Below are 27,760 nucleotides of genomic sequence, written 5' to 3' on the forward strand. Positions count from 1 at the left end.
ATGTGATGAAGACCTCTCGAAGCTTTCGTTGTGAGTGTTTCAAGATGTCCTGCGTTCGGAAGTGGGATTCGTCGAGTCCGAAATTGTCAGTTATAAAGTAATACAAATTTCTGACACCTGTTCCTTGCTTTACCAGATAATGGATGTGCTCGAACTAAAACTGTTTGTCGAACTTGAGATATTCGAGTGTGATTTACCTTCTTTTGTAGCATTTCCTCTTCTCACCTGCCTCTTTTGTATTAGCCATTGCAATGTCAATCAGTTCACGATGACGTAGACGCCGTGGCTTGGGGAAAGAAACAAGTTCTTTTATTTTGACCGGCGGATTTTTATTCTTCAAAACTAAATGTGGCGAGAGCAAAGTTGAATCAGTAGGAAGTGTATTAACGGTGTGCTGGGAAATCTGCCCCATTCAGTGTGCTGTTTGGACCGTCTGTTGGTGCTCCAAAGCTGTCAACCTTGTCTTTGATTACTCATCTGCACTGTCGGCCGTCTGCCCCTGATCAAACGGAGCTCGCAGAGCAGAGCCGCACAGCGCCGGCCGGCTAGAGGCCGCCACCTTGGGAACTTGCACCTACGCCGTGGTAGCGTAGCTATCGATACCACAATTTTTACTACATTAACAGTGTTAAAATTTCGTGATAGTAACGGAAAAGAAAAAGGTTGTTATTTAATGTCGTATTACCAAGACCTTGGTGAGTGTCTCTGCTGTTTCTTTGCGATAGTCCATCGTCAACTGAAGACCACGGCATGCGCCTCTTGCTCTCACACTGTGGTGACGTCATAACACCACCGCCACACACGCTGGCCCCGTTGCCTCTCACCGGAACAACAAACCACCACTTTGAAGTCTGCAAACAAACAAACTGAAAGGCATTTACTAAATAATATCTTAATACACAACTAAATTAAATTACAATTTTTTATAAATAATTTGTATACGTAATTGGCTTTCGTGTGAAATGGTTCAAAGCATTCTGGCATGCACAGCGCAACATCACACACTGGACAACAGTATGTTGTTTCTTTCCTTTCCCACACTCCAGTTTCTTTTTAGCTTTGCTACCAGACACTTTACACCATCTCCACGGCCTCGCTTTGCTGTCAGTTGGAGGAAATTTTCTTCCAAAATGTCGCCCAGTTAGTCTGTCGCCTGCAGTCGAAGGGTCCGCCCCTACTTGTTCCTTTCCTGCTATCGTGGCCAGTGTTTCTCCAGAAACACACATGAGTTTATCTGGAGGACATGGTTGCCTGTGCAGCATTTTATACATAATATAACTGCTTACTGCCCCCCGAACGAAAATTCTGTAAATAAGTAAGTCGTATCTAGGACTTGCCTACATGTTTTGTATTATTTACAGTCTGATATGTCACGTTAACGAATTATTTTTTTGAGTGATGTAGTGGCAATTACTAATTATTCTTACAACTTTCAAATAATTCAAAATGAAATTCACGCTTTACTTCAATCCTGTAGGCGAAATTTGTAACTAATTTCCGAACACCGGGTTTTACGAGATTGCTTTACGGAAAAACGTTTCCAGTTAACCCACTATTTGTACCGAGCAATGAAATGTATATTCACCGATGTTATGTGGAGGAGGTTACAATTTAATGTCCAGTATCCTCTGCCAATTATTTTCGGACGAGGTAGACCTTTTACTTTCTCACTTACAGTGTCACGGTCGGAAAAGCTGACAGGGGCTGCGTCGTAATCCTGCACAGTCACTCACAGCCCGCTGTGGTGTAGAGTCTGTCAGGCCTCGAAGCCGACACTGGCGAGACGTGCGTGCAGTGAGTGCGTGTGGCGGCGCGCCGCTCAGCTGCGGCTTCCGTGTCCAGACCTGCAGCCAGATTTTGCAGGGAACCACAGAAGGGTGTCGCGCCTTCTGAGTCTGTCTCCCTTAAAATACAATTAAAATGTGCTGCGCTGACGAAGTCGCCTTTTGCTGTCTCAGAAAATACGGGACTCGATGGCTGAAAAATCTCACCCTTGGAGCTCTCTTGTTTGATGCGGAGGGAGTGCAGAGGTTTAGAGAGGTGACCACATTCGCAACGCCTTTGACAATGCGTCCTCCAGGCTCTTTTTCTACATCCTTTAGTTACTGTGTTCGTGAAGAGTTACTCACCGCAAAAGGCGCAAAATCTGCATTACGAAACTCTCCACTTGGCCGGTGGCCACCCGAGCGAGAAGCAGAAGGCGTACTTCTGCGCATGCGCGGGCGTAGCGAATCCGTCTGCTGGTTCTGTGACGCTGGCACCCTTTCTGCCTCCAGACGGCTGTCGCACTGGACCTGTACCGTACGTTTTTGACAGTTCGGTCACTCTCTTAATAGTAACTGGTTCCAGAACAGAGAAGCGTTCCGTTCACACAGCTAGGCCAACAAATGTAATTACCATCAACGTTCATGTCCACTGTAAGGTACAGTGAGTGTCACAATGTATCTGTGAAAATATATGATTTTAGATGTTTTAAACAGGTAAATGAAGTCTAAACATGAAGATGAACAATCTTCAGGGCCAACATTTTAATCAGAGTAATTTGTTTTGCAGACATATACAAATTACACTGAAATCGGCCTGCTCTCTCGCAGGCGAATTGTTCGATATACTGAGTAGCCTCTAATTCGCATCGTGTAGCGTGTGCTTCGCATACACACATTTACCAAAAGACATGGGACATCCTGATTAAAAAATAGTCCGATCGTGCATGTGTAACGTCAGTCCAGGATGGCGCGTAAATATTTAAGCGGAATGTCTCAGCGACAGAACATGCAATTGCACGTCTGCTGGGATATAGTTGGACGTTTTCAGGTGTAAACCCATCCCTTAAAAGAACTGCCGTAGCGTTGTTTACTTCTGCATGGATAGTAATGACAGCTTGAAAGTCAGCTGATGTACCTATACCTGTCATTGACACTTGCTGCAAAAATAAAACATTACATGTATTAAATCATCCAGAGCACTAATTTTAACAGAGGTTGTTATCGAAATAAAGTTTTTAGTGTTAGTACATAGTGGATTGCCATTAGACAGATGTAGCGTGCTGTGACATAACTACGAAACTGCTGGGAGGGCGAGAGAAAATATCTTTGTAATACTGGGACACTAAATGGCAGCCGGACACCGGTGTCTGCGATCATCACCGACTTTGAAATTGTTGAGTACAACTGGAGCAGTAATCGCTAAACAGTATTACAGATTTTATGTCGGAAGTGATCGTCCTGATTTAGTTTCGGCCCCCCCTGTCGTGTGGCCGGTCTTTTCTCCGCCGCCGTGGTCGGACCGCCCCTACCGCCTGCTCCCGCCCCACCGCTGCTTCTGCGCATGCGCGGCCCTCTGCCGGATTCGCTGTCCGCATTCTGCGTCGCTCCCCCACCTGCGAGTTTCCCCTCGGCGACTGCGCCGGCCGTTTGCGCGGGCTGTCTTGACGCCACCTGTTGCTGTTTGCACGTGAATAACAGTGTCGTAAGCGTTTCTGCCTTACAGACAAGACCGAATGTTTACACGGGCTTTCGTTACGTAGGGAGTAATGCAACATGTTACAGATACGTTGCTCTTTCCAGAAACAACTGTTTCTTTGGCGTCATTTTTATCGATGAAATTCGGATCTCGGAAATTCCTTTGTTATCTCGTGATCTGGCGTGCGCAGACGTGCACTTAAATGAAAAGAAGTGCTGTAAACTCATCGCTGTGAAACTGGGCTTGAAACGCATTTGGTCGGTACACACCTGTCTGAAGCGTATTTCACAATGCTCTTCCACTGCTTCCACTGACACCCGCGCTGTTGGTGCTGCAGAGGAAAGGAAAGCTGAAGCCTGTTTCTCGTCGCTCTTGCTAAGCACAATAATATTCCCAACTTATTTTCTATTTATGGTTACGGTCGTATTCGGTAACACTGTAACGGTCTTGGCATAGCTGATTCCCCGTTCTACCCTAACAGATTCGAAAAGTTCGGGTCTATTTGTCACTTGCAAGTCTAAGATGCTGTCTTCACGACTCGTTTCTCAGATTAATGGCCCGAGGTAGTTTTTGAGTAAAGCACTTGGATCAGTTTCTCACGATTCCCTGGCCCTGCCGTCAGTCTCAGCCACCTATGTCGCCCACTGCAGAGGTGGCAGGTTAAAGGTTCCACCTAAAACTGTAACATGGCGAGGAAATGCACCCCAGATGTTCTCCGGGTTTCTTACTTTCCATTCAGAGCTCTTAATAGACGAGTAGTTCAAAGATATTTCTAGCATCGCGACTGCAACAGGAAAAGGCCGGCACAGCTGTGGTACTCAAACTATCCTCCGCCACACACCAGAATGTCTCTGTGAAATTATCGTTTCAGACTTTCCAAATCGGTAAATTATCTCAGAAAGGCGTTATCTTGTGAATTTTGGAGCAGTTTTGACACAATGCGGGATGCGTTACATTTTATCTTCATTTGCACAATAGACACGACAGCAGATCTGGTGCAGTTATTGTTTACAAGTTTGAAGATAAGGATTCACAGTATTCAGGACCAATATTTTAATTTCAGTTATCTGTTTTGCAAACAAATGGTATGTATAAATTACATTGAAAACCACCTGCGCTCTCGCAGGCGAATTGGTCACTGTACGGGCTAGCCTGGATTTCGCATCGTGTAGCATGTGCTTCGCATACTTCCGTTCAAAATTTAATTTTTACACATTTCTGTCGCACTGGACTGAGATTTACGTATTTCGATAACAAAATAAATTTTAGCAATTTCTCAGATACCAACCACACACTTACAAGCACTAGTTTAAATAAATGCGAACACGTTTCAAAATATATGACGTCTGTTTGGACAACAGATGTCTGCCGTGAGTGCTATTGTGTTTGACGATGCGAAGAACACAGGTGGAGTTCTGGGCTGTTCTCCGTCTACTGAAGCGTGCCATACCGTTCGAAAGTGCCGTAATAGCAGAATGGAACAGGTGAATGGCGTTAGGCGCGATCCGAATTTTGGGGAGTCGCCGTTTTTTTAGGACGCTCTAGCGCGGTCACCACTCGCAGTCAGAAAATCACTGCTGATTGCCGCATGTTGTAGAAGAGTTTGTCCAATTTAATTTTGTGTTGAGTTTTCAACTTTGAGAAACACGTAGTCTTTGTGAAATAAATGAAAATCTGAGAAAAGTCGGAAAATTTTGAGGCTTTCGTTGTGAAGTCGACATACTACAGGGCAGGAAGCACGAAATTTGGATTTAGGAGCCCAAAACGTGTGATTATGGAATCGCTGAGGAAAGATCTGCCGCAGTTTCTTAGCAATTGGTATTTTTGGTCATTGCACGCAAGGTGGCTCTGGATAGTTACTGCTAGATATTTTACGGTAGGTGACTTACTGTTTCCAGCAATTTGTGATCAGCAGTGTAATTGTACAGTAGTGGATTTCTTTTCCTGTGTATGCAGAGTGTATTACATTTATTTATGTTGAGGATCAACTGGCAGAGCCTGAAGTATTCATCAATGCCGTGGAGGTCACTCACAAAGTCAGTACTGTCTCCTGGCGCCGCTGCTTCCTCACAGAGAATGTTGAGGAGCTTCCGTGTGTAACGCCGCCACATGAGGGCCACAGAAGCTCTTGTTCAGAATGCAGTCTGCCGCTTTGGTCACACATGCACGCACGGGGATGCCAAGTCTAATTGTATCACAGCAGACAGGGGAATGAATGTTCCAAGTGTGGTCTGCTTCCAAAGCGTCTACAGAGACGCAAAAGTGTACTTTGGGAAACTGCCGAATAATTCCAGTGATGGCTGTATGTCTCACGCGATTGAGTATAATTCCTTGAGAGATGGTAGTTTGTTCTGTAAGAGCAGCAAGGGAGGTGTTTAGGAGTCTAATGGTTTTAGGTGGTTCTTCAATTCTCTTTATTTGAAGGTGAGCTGGCAAGAAGCCTGCAGATGGTGTGAGCATGATGTGGTGTGAGCACTGCTACAAATGTGACATTACAATTAAACACGAAAAGTACTTGTGCAGTGCACGCACAGAAGTGAATTCAGTGTGAAGTCGGAAGCGAAGATACATTCTAACTGAACAGCTTATATGGCAGTAATGTGAGTATGGTGCAGTTTGCAGTGATGTGATGTAGCAACATAGACACTGCTAGCAAATGGTTTGCAGTAATTAGGTAATGTAGGAGACTGGTGCAAAGAACTAACATTAACGCACAACAACCGGTATTCTCGCATTTGTCTCTTGGAAGAGACTGGGTGTTTACATTTCGAAATACAGGCGGTTGAAAGAGAGGTCGGCTGTATTCTTGTAAGCTGTTTGAATACTGTATATGGGACGAGAAACACAAGACAGAGAGGGAGAGAGAAGTGGAGTTTATAAATGATGGAGTATTTGTCAATTGTTGCTGTGCTTTTGCCGAAATTGCTTGTGAAATGTTTTACAGAGTGAATTCTGAAAAGGAAGGTTTGTCACGTTGGTTTACAGATATCTCCTGTTGTTGCAGTAGTTGTGGTGTTACTGGAGAAATTGTGTGGACTGCAAAAGGTAGAAATGAATAGAGAAAGCGATCTTTTTTTTCAATTTTTTATTTTAATACCCTGTACAATGAAGTACTACTGGCACGTATTAATGCTGTGTTAGCATCTCGACGAGCCGCTGCCGGTTTCGCTGCCTGGCTAAGTCCAGGGGGGTCCTCCCGTCATTAGTCCTCACCCCCCTGTCGGCTCCGGCCTGCAGCAACGCGGCCGCCGCTTCTGTGTGGCCAAAGAATGCCGCCAAGTGCAGCGGCGTCCACCCCCCATGACTCCTGGCGTTGGGGTCGGACGCCGCAGACAGCAGCAGCCGCACCACAGCCGCGTGGCCTCTCCATGCAGCCCAGTGCAGGGCGGTCACCCCGCCCCCGTCCCCCGCCCCCACGTCCGCCCCAGCCGCGAGCAACGCCCGCACCACCTCCACCTCCCCCACCTTAGCCGCCTCTATCAGCCTCCTGCCTCGCTCCTCCTCAGAAAGGCTCCTGCACAAAACATCGACACACTCTCTACTATCGAGACACACACACCAAATGAAAGAAACTGTCACAGCCGCAAAACTGCCAACAATTCGGAACACACTTCTTCCGAGCGACAAGTCACAAATCTAGAAATCTCGCTTCTGCGATACGGGTTAACCAGCGTATTACAGACAGATCCACAGCACTAGCCCATAATCAAAAACTTCACCCATCTCCTATTAAAAATAGGTGCACTCCATCTCCTAACAAATTCATTTGGTTTTCCTCATAATTCACTCCACAGATCCGCCTCCTTTCACCTCGGCATGCAGTTGCTACCCAATCCTTCATCTGCATTCAAACACACCCCAAAACTACCTTCTCTGGGTACCAATTCCTTCAGTCACTTAGGAAGAAAACAATAGAAACTAAACGCATCTGTAAGCACTGAAATACTACTTCCTCACCAGACAGCTAAGTGATTCAGACCAGTAACATGGAAATTTCCTGACGTATCGACAAAAGATATAAAAGTCACTCCTTCGTACACAATAAGTCGGTCGACATATTTCAAATAGAACAAGGGCACCAGGTCGGCTCTCCCTGACACACACACACACACACACACACACACACACACACACACACACACACACACTACCCGCTGCATAATAACCGTCACATGTGCTCATATAATCATGCATGCAACAAGAGATACATCCACTGGAACATTCATTTCCATCTGCTTACACACTTTGCAACCCACCATATGGTCTGTGGCAGGCGGCATCCTGCACAACTACTATACTCAGTCATGTTAACTTTGTGCAACTTTTTGCATTTTCTGAAAATTCTGGGCACAAAATAAGTTACACACCACTACAGAAGGCGTAAAACTTTACATTTATACTTAAAAAGGTCTAAGTAAACTTCAAGTGTACACCAGCTACGCTGCTTCCGAGTAAAATTTCTCTTTCAGTAGTAGTACAAACACTTAAACCGTAACTTTAGACCAGTCTCAAAAAAGTACTGTATTTCCTGTATCTAATGCAATGCATAAATTGGATCATGCCAGAAAGAAATCAGGTGCCTGTAAGAAATACAAACAGAGTGTTGATTCATTATCGCATGTTCACTTACAAATATCAAAATACTTGTATAGATCTGGCATTGCTGAACTTTAACCAATGTCGCGGGAACCTCTCCCCACAGTTGAAGGCTAATCCCAAGCGAGAGAGCCAGTAAGAAGCTCCAAAGACAAGTGAAATACCAACTAGAAACTACAGACCTAATAAAACTGCTGCATTCAGTACAAAATAATCAATGTAGGTGGAGCAGCAACCATATGAAACAATAGTAGTAACTGGTACATATAAAAAGTTCTCAACTGACTGCAGTCATCTGCTTTTTCCGTTCCGCTCCCAAGTAGAGCGAGGGAGAAACGACTGCCTGTATGCCTCTGTACGAGCGACAACGCCTCTCACCCTATCTTCACACGCCTTGTCTCAAGTGTACATTGCCAGAACTAGAACTGTTCTGCAGTCAGCCTCGAAAGACGGTTCTCTAAATTTTCTCAACAGAATTCCTCGAAAAGAACGTCGGCTCCCCTCCAGTGATTCCGATTTGAGTTCCTGAAGATTCTGCGCAATACCTCTGCGTCACTCTAAACTACCAATAGCAAATCTAGCAGCTCAGCTGTCAATCCTATAGCTGTCTTCCTTTAATTCTACCTGTTGCCAATACCAAACACTCTAGCAGTACTCGAGAATAGGTCGCACCAGCGGCCTACATGCAGCCTCATCTACAGGCCAACCACTCTTTCTTAAAATTCTCCCAACAAACTAAAGTCTACCTCCCGCCTTCCCTACCGCAGTCCTCTCAACCTCGTTCCATTTCGTATCACTTTGCGAACTCTCGCTCAGACATTTAAGCGACGCCTCTGTGTCTAGCGGAACACCTCAACACTACGTGTCTGTTTTTCCTACTCACCTGCATCAACTTACGTTTCTCTACATTTACAGATGGCTGCCATTCGTCACACCAACTAGAAATTTTGTCCAACTCGCCTTGTGTCCTCCTACACTCACTCAACGACGACATCTTACTGTACACTAGGGGACAATCAGCAAACAGCTGCAGATACCTGTCCACCGGACCATTTATGTATACAGACAGCAACAGCAGTCCCATCACCCTTTTCTGGAGCACTCCTGCCTCTGGCGAACACTCGCCACTGAGGACAACATACTGGGTTCTGTCACTTAAGAGCTGAGGCCCACTCACATGCATGGGAACCTATTCCACACGTTTCCATCTTCTTCAACAGTCGACAGTAATCCACCGTGTGAAATGCTCTGTGGACATGTACGAATATGTTATTCAGAGGTGATGGATAAGCGCACCACATCACAGGAAAATCTGCACAATGCAAAGAATTGCGATCTTTGGGGTAAAAATGGCTCAGTCACCTCTATTGCAATCATGGATTGTATTAAAGAGTCGGCACAGAGAGAACTGGGGGCTAATGTTGCCTGTCTCAAAGAGAAAGGATTGTAGTTTACACACAAGTCAGCCTTACCGCTATTGGACGCATCACAAAGGCGACCGAAAATAAACCACGCGGTTTGCCAGAGACGCCAAGAAAGTGCACTACGAAATTTGGAGTATAAATCCATCATTGCAAGCAGTTTCTCAAAATAGGTAATTTGATCAACCATAGGGACTTTTGTATGGCTAAAAACTAGTGCCGACATTACACAAATTAGTTGTTGCCGTAAAAACAAAAAAAATTACTCGTATCACAAGAATGGTTGCGCTTCAATCCACCCAATCAAGGGGAACTTTTACCTCTTAGAGGAAACACAATGGAAGAGCAAGTCTTTAGTTGTCCGGTATAATTGCACCACATTTCGTTTATAATCGCTTTGGAATATATCCATCCATTTAGGAGGGAATTGTAGATGAAAATGCCTTTAGATGAACAGCTATTCGGTACTGATGTATATTCGTAATTTATGTAGCAACCTTGGCTTTTGATTTCTGTTCCTGTGTTGATGTAATTTACTCCACAATGTTGTGTTTCGGGAGATGGCTATCGTCTGCTGTCTCGCAGTGGTGCCAACTCATTTACCCAAAAATGAACGCTGCCCGGATGGGTCTGCCCAGTGCGTTGCCACCGATTTAAGGTGCGTGCCGCGGAATCGCCGGCACGGCATTTCGGAACCGAGGCATATAGGAAAAGCAGGCAGGCCATTCCGGCCCCAAGCGAGTAAAAAAACACTCAGACGCCCTCGCGCGCCTTGACGTCACGGAGAGGGGAGGAGGCTGCAGCGCCGAGCATTCAGTTTTGAGACAGCCACGAGCAAGACTCGCTGTAAGTGTCCCGTGGCACATTGCTTTAACAGTGCTCGGACGACGACGGACGTTACGTATCACGTGTTTCCCAAGGATGAGCACTTGCGACGTGAATGGATGGTTCGATGCAAACGCAAGGACAAAGTGAATGCGGAAACTGCACGTGTGTGGTCAGCTCCTTATCGGCCAGAAGATTGTGAACGGGATTTGAGAAATGAGCTTCTGGGGTTACCTTCAAGGAAGAAGTTATTACCAGGAGCAATCCCCTGCATAAACATTCCGAACTGGCGTGGACAAGAAATTGCGGAAAGCGGTGATGCAAACGCAAGGGTAAGACGTCTGCACATACATAACACTTTCAATAATTGAAACTGAAAAATTACCGTAATACAAACGAATTCACATAAATGCGATGCTTTTTGACGCATTGCTATATTGCTTTACGGGAGTGAATGACTCGCTATATTGTACAGGCAATAAATAATGTTGCTCAAGTGTATTTGCTTTTCCTCCTGGATATAATAGCTACATTTGTCTTAGAAATAGCCGTTTCTTTAAGTATTCTCGATATGTTGACTATTTTAAAGCTAGTATATAGTTCAAATGACAAAATCATCATATTTCGCGTAATTTGTTTACATTTACTTCTGTAACAATAGCTGATGCTGACCAGTTGACTTCGCAGCGTAATGGTGTGGTTTCTGACTCCCATGTTGGAAGTTATGGGTTCGTATACCTGTATTTCCTCTTACATTGTATATTTACATTTTATCAAACTGGGCTATTGCAGCCGCTTATGCCACTCATATTTAATCGCTTTCGTCAACTGATCTGATTTTTAGTGAGAAATTAATGCAGTTGCATAGTAATTTTTAGGAGTAGTAGGCCTACTCGGTAAATAATTTTACGAATAATAAAATTAAAATTAAATTTATGCTTTAGAGATCCGGAAGACGTGCACAATGCTGTGGAGTAAGAAGTTTGCAAAAGCTATCTCTGACAGCTTTAGAAACTGTGCCGCCGAAAGAAAGAAAGTGGACCGAACCGCATGTACAGACTGCGTTCATGAACCCACTGAAGTAGTGAATAAGGATTTGGAAATTAAGGAACTGAGGGCCAAGACTGAACTTTTAAAAAAACTGAATGCACAGAAAGAAGCGGCACTAAAAAATGTGATGCAACCTTACGAAGTAAAACGAAAGATCTCCGACGTGTTCTTTCGTCGAAGCGGGCAGAAGAGTCATCTGACGTGAAAGCAAAAGTCGTATTGCACAAAAGTGTAAATAGTGTATTGTCAAAGTGTTTTACACCGGCACAAATAAGATGTCTATTAAATGAAAATAAAAGGCCAAAGTGGAATTCGGAGGACATTGCCCATCCATTAACTTTAAGAGCTCTGTCACCTAAAGCATACACTTATTTGCGAAAGCGAGAAATTCCTTTGCCTTGCAGGGCAACCCTTCAGAAACGGACAAAGGAATTTAAATGCAGACCGGGTATTCTTTAAGATATCCTGTGTTCATTGAATGAGGGGTCAGGCAGACGAGTGTCTCTCGCACCCCGCATTTACATTGATGCCACCCTTACCATCTGACACTCCACTGGGAACTCCTGAGGACGTGATTTTGAACGTGGCTCAAAATTTTGTCTTTCTGCGCTGCAGTGCATGGCAAACGATTCTGAAAATGTGCGCTCGCTTCATCAGGTAGAATACTAGCGGTATTGAATTACCAATGTATGATTTGGCACGATACGAAATTATACTGTGGGACCTTACTTCTTCCACGGGGTGATTAAATGGAAATACATATGCACATATTCTTACTAACATCGAGCCTATTCTTCTGGAGGTAGTTCCGTGGACAACCGACAGCGTATGTGGATCGAACACGACCACTGCCCAGACTCTTCGCCTGCTCCAAAGCGACCAATGACTGGAAAGTTTCCTGGCCGTTGTATGGGACGGAATGCTGCAGTACAAAGGCCAGCCAGGTGCCCTGATATGACTCAAATGGATTTCTTTCTACGGGGAGCACTGAAAGATAGAGTCTGTCATGAACCCCAGGTATGTCAGATGATACGCGCCAGACCACACGACAACGTATCATCCAATGTAGCTAGTCCAGTACATCTCTCTCGCTCAAACAGCGATTCCAAATGTGTCTAGCAGTCGATGGTGTGCTATTTGATCATATTGTTCATTAAAATGTGAAACCACACTTCACTAAGGAAAGTATTTAGTTTGTGGATGACAAGGCATCAGTTGTTTTGAATAAATGTTTAGCTTATTTAAAATCTATTCCGTCTACGTACAATTTCGAGTAGTTTCTGATTTCTAATTGACAGCAGGCCTTTTGCGCTGTAGAACCACCCGGGTGCTTCCAGGCAGAGACAGGCTGAGCTGACAGAAGGTCATGGGATAGCGATATCTACACATACAGATGGCAGCAGTATCGCGTATACAAGGTATAAAAGGGCAGTGCGTTGGCCGCGCTGTCACCTGTACTGAGGTGGCTCCTGGGAAAGGCTTTCCGACGTCCTGATGGCCGCACGACGGGTTCTAACAGACGTCGATTGCGGAATGATAGAGCTTGCCTATGACTTGATATTTTTAAAATGTACAGTATCCGATGTATCGATATTTAGTAAAATACCGTTATCTGCTCCCCATGTATCGAGGAAAGTATGGATATATCAGCGGAAAATCATCAACGTGCCTGCCTATAAAAATATGGGCTGCACGTTGTAAGTACACTCCCGGTTTTAGAGCTGTTCGTTGGAGTATTGATTTATTATTGGATACTCTGTACATCAGCAAGCTATCCCCCTCAGAGCAAGAACTGAGAGGAAAACGACGGATGTCCACGCCTCCCGACAACCACCGTGCAAGCTGCGGTAACTGCATGTAAGTGGCACACTGAAAGGTGTCTCGTGGGTCCATCGTTCGGTATCATCACGTATCGGATTTGTCCGCAACACTTCAAGTCGACTTCCCTGCTTTTTCATTTCTGCAAACGCCATCAACCCTGCAGCTGTAGCGCCAGAACTGGGTCGTGAATCTGAAAGTTTGCCGTTTCTGTTGGTAGCGCTGGGCGCCGATTACGCCAGCAGTTCCCCGAGTCCACTGCAGCGACCAGTTTTGTCGTTTAGAGTTTTGTTCATTTTCAACGTCTGTTTTTGAAGAATGTCGATGTGAAGAAAGAGCACACTAGTTCCGATAAAAATTGTGTAACGCAACAGGTGTCCTGTTTCTTCACATTTGAAATCGTCTTATTCCATTCAAACCGCCCCTCCCCCCGGGGCAATGGGTGTCACATACACTTGCCTCACATAATCAAAATTACACACTGGACATGATGAAAGTTCAAAAAGCGACAACACTCCTTTACACAGTGAAAGTAAAATTGTGCCTCAGTACAAATTCAAAAAAGCAACTTCAATATTTTCCGGAAACTGTGAAAAAAATCTAAATTAGAGAGACTGTCTTTAGTTGCCGTGGCGAGAAGACTTATTTCTAGTGATGCAGAATGTTGTCTGAATAATACACCACTGGCCATTAAAATTGCTAAACCACGAAGATGAAGTGCTACAGACGCGACATTTAACCGACAGGAAGAAGATGCTGTGACATGCAAATGATTAGCTTTTCAGAGCATTGACACAAGGTTGGCGCCGGTGGAGACACCTACAACGTGCTGACATGAGGAAAGTTTCCAACCTATTTCTCGTACACAAACAGCAGTAGACTGGCGTTGCCTGGTGAAACGTTGTTGTGATGCCTCGTCTAAGGAGAAGAAATGCGTACCATCACGTTTTCAACTTTGATAAAGGTCGGATTGCTGCCAATCGCGATTGCGGTTTATCGTATCGCGACATTGCTGCTCGCGTTGGTCGAGATCCAATGACTGTTAGCAGAATATGGAGTCGGTGGATTCAGGAGGGTAATACGGAAGGCCGTGCTGGGTCCCAACGGCCTCGTATCACTAGCAGTCGAGATGACAGGCATCTTGTCCGCACGGCTGTAACGAACGGATCGTGCAGCCACGTCTCCATCCTTGAGTCAACAGATGGGGACGTTTGCAACACAACAACCATCTGCACGAACAGTTCGACGACGTTTGCAGCAGCATGGACTACCAGCTCTGAGACCGTGGGTGCGGTTACCGTTGACGCTGAATCACAGAGAGGAGCGCCTGCGATGGTGTACTCTACGACGAAACTGGGTGCACGAATGGCAAAACGTTATGTTTTCGGATGAATCCAGGTTCTGTTTACAGCATCATGATGGTCGCATCCGTGTTTGGCAACATCGCGGTGAACGCACATTGGAAGCGTGTATTCGTCATCGCCATACTAGCCTATCACCCGGCGTGATGGTATGGGGTGCCATCGGTTACACGCCTCGGTCACCTCTTTTTCGCACTGACGGCACTTTGAACAGTGGACGTTACATTTCAGATGTGTTGCGACTAGTGGCTCAACCCTTTATTCGATCCCTGCTGATCCCTACATTTCAGCAGGATAATGCACGACTGCATGTTGCAGGTCTTGTACGGGCCTTTCTGGATACAGAAAATGTTCGACTGCTGCCCTGGCCAGCACATTCTCCAGATCTCTCACCAATTGAAAACGTCTCGTCAATGGTGACCGAGCAACTGGCTCTTCACAATACACCAGTCACTACTCTTGATGAACTGTGGCATCGTGTTGAAGCTGCACGGGCAGCTGTACCTGTACATGCCATCCAAGCTCTGACTCAATGCCCAGGCGTATCACGGCCGTTATTACGGCCAGAGGTGGTTGTTCTGGGTACTGATTTCTCAGGAACTATGCACCCAAATTGAGTGAAAATGTAATCACATGTCAGTTCTAGTGTAATATATTTGTCCAATCAATACCCGTTTATGCTCCAAAATCCTACAGCAAATTGAGGTCAGTAATATGTCTCTGTAATTCAATAGGTTACTCCTATTTCCTTTCTTGAGTATTGGTGTGACCTTTGCTACTTTCCAGTCTTTAGGAACAGACCTTTCGCCAAGTGAACGGTTGTATATGATTGCTAAGAAAGGCACTATTGTGTCTGCATACTCTGAAAGGAACCTGATTCGTATTCCATCTGGACGAGAAGACTTGCCTTTCTTAAGTGATTTGAGTTGTTTCACAACACCTAATATATATAATTTTTCGTGAAGGAATTAAGGAAAACTGTATTTAGTAACTCCGGTTTAGTGGCACCATCACTGAGGAAACTGCTGTTGGGTATATATAAAACTGAAGTATAAAATGGTCCATACTTGATACTGAAATCCACAGGCTATGAAGTCATCTTGCAAATGTATCAGTTCACTGTGAGATGTCAATATATTTTTCAGTACGACCAACTATCTTTGCCCACGTCAGTTGCTCATTTCTGAAACTAGAAGTTTACTATACCATGCAATTATGCAAAACTTCTCCTCTGTGAATCAAATCCACTACTCATCACACCTGGTGAGCTCCATCATCCATCGAATACAGGAGTTTGTTTACGAGTGACGAGCCATACAGTGCTGTACGCATCTCCACTCAGCCACACCCACTGCATTTCTCACTTCTCGAGAGCAGATACCTCAACCATTAGACCAGCTGATGCGTTTGCTGGCGTAGATGGAATTACCATTGTGGATCATGTTTTTTACCCATGGTTTGCAAACACTACCGCCAGAGGTTCTCATGTACATCCTCTGCAGTAGGGTAACATCCACCGATTCGATTTCCCTTTTGCTACTCTTCCCACAAGTCCCTCGGGATAAACTCTAGTGCAAGTGTCGATGAGACACTGAGTCAGAAGTGGAGGTGAGCTCAGGCAGCCGACTGGTCAAGGAGACTGCCTGCAATAAGCAGCAAATCTGGGTTCCTGTTCCAATGCGGCACAGATTTTCAGTAGCCACTACAGATGTAACTGACCAGGGAACCATTTAAGGAATACTCGAATTACATTTTAAGACATACCCAAAACAATCTGTATCCTCATTACTGTACTAAATATTAACTTTTTGTCATTATTACTTGTATTTCTGTTTACCTTATTTTCGCCATTTCTTACTCAGTGTCTTCAACAACTTATATCTACAACCATTCACATAGGTTTTGTTGAGTGCAATTGTGTGAAAAATCCTGTTTCCATACCCATTTAATTCAGAATCAATTTGTAAGACACACAGTCATCACTCTAAACAAAATCTAGATTCAACACATCAATATATAAAGAATCTTTGGGAATGGGTATGATTTGTATGGGACACTTCCTACGTAACTACAGTTGAGTGACTCTGAACTGAATGTAATTCTCACGGCAAATACAGAGAACGAGAAATCTTCTGCATATGTGCTCAATCTTCAAAATATCATAGCCAAAAAAGTGAGAAAGGAGTAATGTTTAATGGCAACTGTAACCTCTATCCAAAAACTGAAGGAATCTGTACTTTATTTTATTTACTATATCGGCTGGTTAATGCCAAAATAAGCAGTACTGTGGGGGTAAGACTTGGGCACGTGTGGCAACACAACTCACCGGAAGCGAGAGACAGCTGCGTCATCGGGTGGAGGGGTGTGTCTGGCAGACGTGGGAGGCGCAGCTGCAGCAGGAGTCCGGCTGTGGCCGCTGTGGGGTTGACGGTCAGAGTTGGGGGTGGGCCCGCCCCCTGTGGCGGTCGGCGAGCTGCACAGAGAAACACTGTGTGGGTGGGCGTGTTCACACAGGGGCTCACTGCAGGCGATACAGCTGAGGGACTGTCCACCAGGGCAACAGAACACACAGTGCCAACAACACCAGCCTGTCGCTTAACGTGACTGTGCCACCAATTAACTGATCTTTTTCTGCACTACTTCTGCTATATTCCCCATTGGCGTAGCCTAAGATGCAAAACAACAAATTGTTCACAATGAAGCACAAACCAAATCCCAAACATAAGGGCCAACAATTTTGCTGCCCTGATAGAACAACTATCAGACAGAATTTAGAAGCAGTTAAAGTCAACTGGCTGCTACTTTTGGTTGTGAGGTAATTTGAAAACTGATATATGGATGGTGAATTGTATCACAGGAGGAAGAGAGAGAGAGAGAGAGAGACAGAGAGAGAGAGAGAGAGAGAGAGAGAGAGAGAGAGAGAGAGAAACAAACTGATAAGTTGGGGTATCAACTTACTGTTGAAACTACACGGTCATGGATATGCAGGCGCTCTGATGTGAAGCCCGAGGGAATGAAGAAGATGGACAAGAATTACAAGAGCTATGCTATAAAAGTTACCGAGAGTATATTCAAAATCTGCATTTGAGTAAAGCAAATAGAACTGTATATATGCATGTAATGTCTCCACAATTCGATTCATTGAAAAGACAGCAGTGGTGATGTGTTTCTTAAACAACAATTTTCGTGTTGAGCAGTTTGCAGTAGAGGCCACCATTAAAAGAAAAAATATGGGTTACGCAGTGTATGCAATTTTATCTGATGGACAACGTTTACAACTTGTGAAGTAACCTGTAGTCTATTGAATATGGATTTTTTTTTTTTAAATTGGAAAGGAAACAAAATAGACTTGTATGGAGCATATGTATCCGAGAGACAGAGGCAACAAATGATAGCTGGATGGAAACGTCACATCAATACTGACGTTGTGGGAGATATGTCGTACACCTGTAGGTGGACAGCGAATATAATCTGCTGTATCCCAGTAGCGGAAAACCTCGTAGGATTCCGTGGACGATCTCTGGTAACGCCATAGGGAACTTCAAACAAGACAGGGGGGCAGAGATTTCCTGTCTGCTTTGTAAAAGGGAATGCACGGAAAAAATTCGGGGCGATAGCTGAACAGAGACGAGAAGGAAATGTGATTGTAAGGCACAGCCTTGAGTGTGACAACGTTACTGTGCTGGCTGGAGTATTCTCTTCTTGTTTGCCCCCAGTGTGCATGAGTAGCCCCAGTGCTCATAGCTCCTGCTTGACTGGATATCTCAGGGAGTCACACCCTGCTCTTTGGGGCCAGTCACCCAGGGGTAGCGTCTTTTTTAGTAATCAGGAAAGTCTTCAGTCCCAGGTTTGAACCTCACCATCACTTGAATTTTGAATACGAATCATCAGCATTGGTGTCTGAAGACTTCCAGCATCAGGTGTCACCCTCTTTCAGCCAACAGCCTTTCCACAGAGGGCGGAGGGTCGACAGAGGTTCAGGGCACTCTCTTTCCCTTGAGGTCTGAAACTGCTCCTAAATGAGGAAGAATTGGCAATGATCAACAACATGAAGACACAGAAGGCAATGTAAACTACTGTGTAAATATGCATAACGTGCATCAACATGACATGTGGCATGTGATTCAATAAGAGCCATAATGGTCTCTCCATTGGCAAAAGACTAGTCCCCCATTCAAACCTCCAGGCGAGGTGGCCCAAGAGGGAGGTGACCACGAGAAAAAGGTTGAGTAACCAACGAAAGGATAACATTCTATGATTCGGGAGCTCGAAAATTTGGGTTGCATTCAAAAAGTATTGATATAATCAATCAACCTTAAATAGAAAAAGAAGCGAAATATTGCAGTCAGTTTCGACCTGGAAGATTGGTAAATAAAATACCCTTATTCTTATTAATTGAATTCAAAAAGAATGTGGTTGGGAAGCCAGATAATAAGAAACGAATTTCTGGTCACATGAGAATAGGGTAGTAGCAACAGCAGTAGGATTCAGTATCAATAGAAAGGCAGGGAAGAAAGTGAGTATAGTTATGTTCTCGTGAGAATCAAAAGCAAACCAACAACATGCATAGTTCAGGTATACATGATGACGTCGCAAGTTGAAGGTGAAGAGAGAGAAAAAGTGAGGATATTGAACAGGTAATTCAGTACTATGTAACAGTCATGGAGGGACTGAAACGTAGTCGTAGGGGAAGGAGTAGAAGAAAGTGTTACACGAGAATATGTACTTGATAATAGGAATAGGAGAGAAGAAAGGCTAGTTAAGTTCTACAGTAAATTTATCCTCGTAATAGCTGGTATAGTCTGTTCAAAAATCACTAGACGAGGGGGTATATTTGGAAAAGAATCGAAATATGGGAGGTTTAAAGTCACACCATATTATTGTCAGGCAAACATTTTGAAACCAGATACTGGGCTGTAAAGCATACCCAGGAGTAGATATAGAGTCATAACAATTTAGCAGTGATTCAGAGTAGGCTGAATTTTATGAGACTTGTCAGGAGCCATCGATGAACAAAGAAGTGGAATACAGTAGTACTAAGGAAAGAAGAGATGTGATTTATGTTCTCTGAGGCTACAGATACTGCAATAATAAGCAGCTCAATAGGTAGTTCAGTAGAATAGGAATGGATATCTCTAACAACGACAGTAACAGAAGTTGGAAAGAAAAACGTAGGTACAAAGAAGCTAACTGCGAAGAAACCATGGAAAATATAAGAAATCCTTCAGTTGATCAATCAAAGAAAGAAGTTCAAAAATATTCAGGAAAATTCAGTAATAGAGAAATATGTCACTTAGGAATGAAATGAATAGGAAGTGCAGAGAAGCTAAGGCGAAATGGCACGAAAAATGTGAAGAAATCAAAGAAGAAATGATTCTTGGGACGACTGACGCAGCATATAGAAAAGTCAAAGCAATCTTCCACAGAATTAGAAGCAAGCGTGGTAATATTAAGAGCACAATGTGAATTCCAGTGTTAAATACAGAGGCGAGATCAGATAGTTGGAAAGAGTACACTGAAGACCTCCCTGATTGGAACAACTTGTCCGATGGCGTGACAGAAGAACAAGCAGGAGTCGGTATGGAAAATATTGGTGATTAGAATCAGAATTTAAAAGCGCTTTGGAAAATTTAAGATCAAAGAAGGCAAAAGGTATAGACAACATTCAATCAGAAGTTCTAAAATCATTGGGAGAGGTGGCAAAAGGTCTATTCTCACTGGTGTGTAGAATGTATGAGTCTGGCAACATACAATCTGACTTTGAAAGAAATATAATCATTACGATTTGGGAGACTGCAAGAACAGAGAAGCGTGAGAATTATCGCACAATCAGCTTAACAGCTGAAGCATCCACGTTTCTGACAAGGATAATACACAGGAGAATGAAAAGAAAATTGAAGTTCCGTGACGTTCATAGGATTTGTGGTCCTGGAGAAAGCGTTCGGCAATATCAAGTGGTTCAAGATGTTAGAAATTCAGACAAAAATACATGTACGCTATAGGAGAAGTCAAGTAATTTGCAATATGTACAAGAGGCAAGAAGGTAAAATAAGAGTGAAAGACCAAGAATGAAGTACTCGGATTAAAAAGGGTGTCGGACAGGGATGTAATCCTTCGCCCCTACTGTTCAGTCTATACATCGAAGAAGCGATGACGGAAATAATGGAAAGATTGAAGAGTGGAATTAAAATTCAGGGTGAAATGATATAAGATTTGCTGATGACCGATTCTCTCAGTGACAGTGAAGAAGAATTACAGGGTTTGCTGAATGGAATGAACAGTCTAATGAGTACAGAATATGGAATCAGAGTAAATCAGAGAAAGGCGAAATTGATAAGAAGCAGTAGAAGTGAAAACAGCGAGAGACTTAGCATCGTGACTGATGATCAGTAATTAGATCAAGTTAAGGTGTTACGCAACATGGGCAAATCAAGAAACCCATGACGAACAAAGCAAGGACGACGTCTAATTCACACTAGCACTGCCAAAAAGGGAATCGTGCTTACCTGGCTTCTGCAGGTGGCTCACCGAGCAGACGGCCGACTTCAATGACTTCTTGCGGGTACTCGAGCACAGCGTCCACCCAGCCCCGCGTGGCCATCACCTGCAGGTGGTCCTTTATGAAGGCGACGGCAGCCCTGGTGGCGTCCGGGCACGAGTGCCTCACTGCCGTGACGGCCGTCGCCGCTGCGGTCTCGACGGCCAACTGAGAGATCAGCTGCCGCTCGCAGGCAGCCTTCAGGGCCGACAAGCCGTATTTGTCGGCCGCCGAGAGCAGCTGGGCGGCCGTGTCGGGCAGCTGGGGGGCCTGCAGGGTATACGTGTAGGCGACCAGGAGCCTCAGCACCGGGCCCTCCACGTCGTCGATGCTCACCTGGCCGCAGCTGGCCTCCAGCATGTCGTGCGCGAACATCGCTGCGAACACGGGGCTCGCGGCCGCCAACACGGCCCTGTGAGCCGCCACCCTCGTCTCGCCCGCCACCAGCGTCACCAGGGCGCCGTCACCCCCGTCTAGCAGGGCGGCCAGGGCCTCGGTTGTGGTGTTCTGAACCTCCGTAACTGCCGACATGGTGGGTGGTCCTGAAACACAGTGCCACTGAGCAGCCCTCACACTGCACCCTCAACACTTGTACGAGGCGCATGCATACCTGTATGAAACAGCAGCTGTGAAAGTGTTGTCCACCCTAAATCAATTGCAACGTCACCAGTTTCCTTAAAATGACAAGGGCCCGTACTGCTTTGCGATCACCTAAGGTTTGTGACTACCAGCGTGGTGCTACGATAGACTGCTTTCACCTTCTAAAAATGTTATCGTTCTCAGTCAAAAGATGGTTTATTTATGTCATAGCAAAAAAATTAGCAAAGCAACAAACGTGTTTCAGCCATAAAGTTACACGACTTATATTTAAATCCAAGTTGGTGGCACCTCTAACTAGGAAAAATTTTCTTCCTCCTTATCTCAAGTTCCTCAGATCCGTGACACCTGATCAGAAGCAATGTACATGTAATGCAGAAATCAGTTTCCTCGGTGAATGTCTCAGGGTAGGCACGATTAAACTTGACCGGCCACCGTGGCCGAGTGGTTCTAGGCGCTTCAATCCGGAACCACGCGCCTGCTACGGTCACAGGTTCCAATCCTGCCTCGGGCATGGGTGTGTGTGATGTCCTTAGGTTAGTTAGGTTTAAGTAGTTCTAGGTTCTATTGGACTGATGACCTCCGATGTTAAGTCCCATAGAGGTCAGAGCCATTTGAGCGGTTTTGAACCACTAGTCTAAATTCATTGGTATGTTTAACTCTCCTTTGAACAGATTGATACCTGCGTCTTCTTTCTTCAGAAAAAGATGCAGCGCCCACCTCCGTGGTAAAGAATGCTGCATAATACAATCATAAATCATGTCGCCATTTTATCCGATTGTTGCGAGCTACGGTGTACCCAGGTATTTCCAGGTTGAGCAGTTTAGGAATGAAACTCGTTGCCTCCATTTCCAGAGCATGTGTTGTGGAACTTTCGCACAAATATAAATTTGCATCTCCTTTTGGCGTGGACGTGTTTGTATAGCATCTTTGCCCCACAGAACGTTCGGGTACTTATTAGATGACACATACGTCATGGCTAAACCAAAGTAAGCTGTATCACAGCTCCGACATCACTCTTGACTCTCCTGGTCGTATGAGGGGGCAAACGACGGAGTCAGTGAAATAGTTCCACACACTACAGTGTAAACTGGCTTCCCAAATTCAGACAAGTGGGTTTTGCGAGAACGGCGTCCACTTTTTTCTAAACGTGCCGAATCAGAATCTCCATTCCACCAGCGCAAGACGTCTGCCGGATCGTTACGGTGCCAGCAGAGCGCCTAAGAATTCGTCCGAAGGCTTCTGTCGCGCCCGCCCGACGTGGATCGAGACGCCGAGGCAGTGCTGTACAGCGTAGCGCCGGAGGTCAACGCAGGGTCGCAGGCCGACACGTACACTGCAGGCTTCTGGAAGCCACCCGACCAACCCGAGTCTTCCTTCCCCATCCCTCGTTAGTTAGTTGTACATTTGCTTGCGTTTTATATCGCTTTGCGGTTTTTTTCGCCTCCCCATACCAAGTATGCACTCAATGTTATAGGCTCAAGACTCTTGACACTGGCGTTGTAATCGCATAATGAACGACTTTTTACTGTTGTTTACAGGTACTGTGACCGTGTTTTCCTACATCCAAGTGGTGCTGCATGTAAATAAACGAAGCGGTAAAAGCTGTAAAGCCATTTACATTTCCATACAGTCTTCGAGCATCGACATGTTCCTCGTCTAAGAATCAGACGTCATTGTCTTATAAATGTTTAATGTATCCTGAGATCAGTGGTGTAGTATTCTACTTTATTGTGACACTCGCAATGCGACAGTAGTTTACACTGAGCTTCCGCAGAGTCTTTCACTCAAACGGTTTTCTAGGTCATCACAACTTTGTCGAGATACTGAGCGGGATCGCGTCTGAATTATTAGTAGACAGAGAGCCATGGTCCCGATCACCTTCAGCATATTTTGGAGACACCATCTTCGTGCGTGTCTGCGCCATGTAACCGGCAGAGAAACGTGTGTGAAATGCAAGTAGTGGACTGGATATGCAGGCCGTGGCGGTGAGACTCTCTGGAGTCACATTCGGGAGGACAGTGGTTCGACCACACACCGTGCAGTGGTCTGCAGCAGGTCTGCAGACCAAGGGCGAATGAGTGGATGTGGCTGCTTGTCATTTGTGTCTGCTGCACGGGTTCTCTGTTTGCTGTCCACCCACAGGTTTTTCTTCATAGAGTCTCTCTCAATAGGAGTTCCGTGATGGTACCTCTGGTTTGGAGCCGAGTGGAAGGCTTAAACCAGAGGCTCAGACGATTCTGCGGAGATTTGGGGTGCAAATTTCTCGACCTCCGCTATCGGGTGGAGAAACGTAGGGCCCCCCTGAATAGGTCAGGCGTGCACTACACGTGAAGCGGCTACAAGGGTAGCGGACTATGTGTGGAGTGCACATGGGGGTTTTTTAGGTTAGAGAATTCCCTCCCTAGGCCTGACAGGATGCCTCCTGAGACGCGGCAAGGTAGGAGTAGGCAAAATGCAACAGGGAATAACAATATTAATGTGCTAATAGTAAACTGCAAGAGCGTCTATAGAGAGGTCCCAGAACTGTTCTCATTAATAAACGGTCATAACGCCCATATAGTACTAGAGACAAAGGTGCCTGAAACTAGACGTAAACAGTAATTAAATCCTAAACTTTGATTGGAATGTATACCGCAGAGACAGCCTGGACAGTCAAGGGGGGAGGCGTGTTTATAGTGATAAGAAGTGCTATAGTATCGAAGGAAATTGACGGAGATCCGGAATGTGAAATGATTTGGGTGTAGGTCACGGTTAAAGCAGGCTCAGACATGGTAATTGGATGTCTCTATAGGCCCCCTGGCTCAGCAGCTGTTGTGGCTGAGCACCTGAAGGATAATTTAAAAAATATTTCGAGTAGATTTCCCCACAATGTTATAGTTCTGGGTGGAGATTTTAATTTGCCGGATATAGACTGGGAGACTGAAACATAGATAACGGGTGGCAGGGACAAAGAATCCAGTGAAATTTTTGTAAGTGCTTTATCTGAAAACTACCTTGAGCAGTTAACAGAGAACTGACTCGTGGCGATAACATATTGGACCACCTGGTGACAAACAGACCCGAACTATTTGAAACAGTTAACGCAGAACAGGGAATCGGCCATCATAAAGCGGTTACGGCATCGATGATTTCAACCGTAAATAGAAATATTAAAAAAGGTAGGAAGATTTTTCTGTTTAGCAAAAGTGACAAAAAGCAGATTACATAGTACCTGACGGCTCAACACAAAAGTTTTGTCTCACGTACAGATAGTGTTGAGGATCAGTGGACAAAGTTCAAAACCATCGTACAATATGCGTTAGATGAGTATGTGCCAAGCAAGATCGTTAGAGATGGGAAAGAGCCACCGTGGTACAACAACCGAGTTAGAAAACTGCGGAAGCGAAGGGAACTTCATAGCAAACATAAACATAGCCAAAGAGCCTTGCAGACAAACAAAAATTACGCGTAGCGAAATGTAGTGTGAGGAGGGCTATGCGAGAGGCGTTCAATCAATTCCAAAGTAAAGTTCTATGTACTGGCTTGGCAGAAAATCCTAAGAAATTTTGGTCCTATGTCAAAGCGGTAGGCGGATCAAAACAAAATGTCCAGACACTCTGCGACCTAAATGGTACTGAAACAGAGGATGACAGACTAAAGGCCGAAATACTGACTTTTTCCAAAGCTGTTTCACAGAGGAAGACTGCACTGCAGTTCCTTCTCTAGATTGTCGTACAGATGACAAAATGGTAGATATTGAAATAGACGACAGAGGGATAGAGAAACAAAATCGCTCAAAAGAGGAAAGGCTGCTGGACATGATGGGATACCAGTTCGATTTTACACAGAGTACGCGAAGGAACTTGCCCCCCTTCTTGCAGCTCTGTACCGTAGGTCTCTACAAGAGCGTAGCGTTCCAAAGGATTGGAAAAGGGCACAGGTCATCCCCGTTTTCCAAGAAGGGACGTCTAACAGATGTGCAGAACTATAGACCTGTATCTCTAACGCCGATCAGTTGTAGAATTTTGAAACATGTATTCTGTTCGAGTATAATGACTTTTCTGGAATCTTGAAATCTACTCTGTAGGAATCAGCACGGGTTTCGAAAAAGACGGTCGTGTGAAACGCAGCTCGTGCTATTCGTCCACGAGACTCAGAGGGCCATAGACACGGGTTCACAGGTAGATGCCGTGTTTCTTGACTTCCGCAAAGCGTTCGATACAGTTCCCCACAGTCGTTTAATGAACAAAGTAAGAGCATATGGACTATCAGACCAATTGTGTGATTGGATTGAGGAGTTCCTAGATAATAGAACGCAGCATGGCATTCTCAATGGAGAGAAGTCTTCCGAAGTAAGAGTGATTTCAGGTAAGCCAGGGGAGTGTCATAGGACCGTTGCTATTCACTATGTACATAAATGACCTGGTGGATGACATCAGAAGTTCACTGAGGCTTTTTGCAGATGATGCTGTGGTGTATCGACAGGTTGTAACAATGGAAAATTGTACTGAAGTGCAGGAGGATCTGCAGCGAATTGACGCATGGTGCGGGGAATGGCAATTGAATCTCAATGTAGACAAGTGTAATGTGCTGCGAATACATAGAAAGATAGATCCCTTATCATTTAGCGACAAAATAGCAGGTCAGCAACTGGAAGCAGTTAAAATTATCTGGGAGTACGCATTAGGAGTGATTTAAAATGGAATGATCATATAGTTGATCGTCGGTAAAGCAAATGCCATTCATTGGAACAATCCTAAGGAAATGCAATCCGAAAACAAAGGTTACAGTACGCTTGTCCGCCCACTGCTTGAATACTGCTCAGCAGTGTGGGATCCGTACCAGATAGGGTTGATAGAAGAGATAGAGAAGATCCAACGGAGAGCGGCGCGCTTCGTTACAGGATCATTTAGTAATCGCAAAAGCGTTATGGAGATAGATAAACTCCAGTGGAAGACTCTGCAGGAGAGACGCTCAGTAGCTCGGTACGGGCTTTTGTTAAAGTTTCGAGAACATACCTTCACCGAACAGTCAAGCAGTATATTGCTCCCTCCTACGTATATCTCGCGAAGAGACCGTGATGATAAAACCAGAGAGATTAGAGCCCACACAGAAGCATACAGACAATCCTCCTTTCCACGAACAATACGAGACTGGAATAGAAGGGAGAACCGATAGCGGTACGCAAGGTACCCTCCGCCACACACCGTCAGGTGGCTTGCGGAGTACAGATGTAGATGTAGATATGCAGGGCGCGGCGGTGAGACACTCTGGACTCGCATTCGGGAGGACAGTGGTTCGACCACACACCGTGCAGTGGTCTGCAGCAGGTCTGCAGACGAAGGGCGAATGAGTGAATGTGGCTGCTTGTCATTTGTGTCTTCTGCACCGGTTTTCTGTTTGCTGTCCACCCACACAGGTTTTTCTTAATAGAGTCTCAATAGGAGTGCCGTGATGGTGCCCTAGAAGAGGCATGACCTTTAAGGTAGCCCTACCGGTCTTCATTACCGAATGTTCCACAAATTGCAACAGGTATTTACTTGTCGGTGTGTCGTTTCCCAGAAAAACCGTGAGGAAGTGGTCTCATTTCGTCCATCATTAAAGTTGTTTACAAGCTTTCCAATGAGTACGACTTGCATTAAACTACTTTTCAATATTATATAATTTCCAATGGTGGTCATGTTTTCTTCTACAGAGCAATTTCCGTGTGTGGGTCTCACAAGTCAGAAACGATTTCACGGTGCCATCAATTTGGAATCATTACAGTGGCCTCATCAGTATGAATTGCAGACTTCTTTATTCTTTTTCCATCCGAATTAGAAATTAATCAGCGAATGAACTACGCCCTCTTGGTTTATTAGTGACTAAACATTTGGCTGAGCTTTTGATATATTATCAATTTCTTCCACCCCTGAGAGGCGTTTTTGATGTGATGGGGCCTTCCACTGTAATTCCACATGTCTGATGGCATCTGGTCTTTATCAACCTACTGGTCTAGAAATAGTCAAATAATCGACGAAACTAGTTTTTCAGACAGTATTTTCTGAATAGACAGCCAACCATGGTCCAAAATTTCTAAGACAATATATCGTAGTCCGGATAGATTGTTA

General features: G+C 44.9%; 1 protein-coding gene across 3 annotated transcripts in view; it reads right to left on the minus strand.

The window, feature by feature from the left end:
- Positions 1-325: 325 nt before the first annotated feature.
- Positions 326-27,760, minus strand: part of LOC126426866 (speckle-type POZ protein-like) — a 299,470-nt gene continuing 272,035 nt past the window's right edge. Inside the window, exons 2-5 of one of the 3 annotated variants that reach the window (XR_007576448.1) lie at positions 21,040-21,613; positions 16,860-17,006; positions 686-866; positions 326-593 (exon numbers count right to left, since the gene is read on the minus strand). Coding sequence is in view for 2 of the 3 variants with exons in the window: in XM_050088901.1 (XP_049944858.1) it covers positions 821-866; positions 16,860-17,006; positions 21,040-21,602 (756 nt within the window). In the remaining variant the exon portion in view is untranslated. Of the gene's footprint in view, positions 867-16,859; positions 17,007-21,039; positions 21,614-27,760 lie in introns of all 3 variants that reach the window. The other 2 variants (XM_050088902.1, XM_050088901.1) reach the window with 2 other exon arrangements.

This window comes from Schistocerca serialis, chromosome 11 (genome assembly GCF_023864345.2).
Source record: "Schistocerca serialis cubense isolate TAMUIC-IGC-003099 chromosome 11, iqSchSeri2.2, whole genome shotgun sequence".
Classification (NCBI taxonomy): Eukaryota; Metazoa; Arthropoda; class Insecta; order Orthoptera; family Acrididae; genus Schistocerca; species Schistocerca serialis.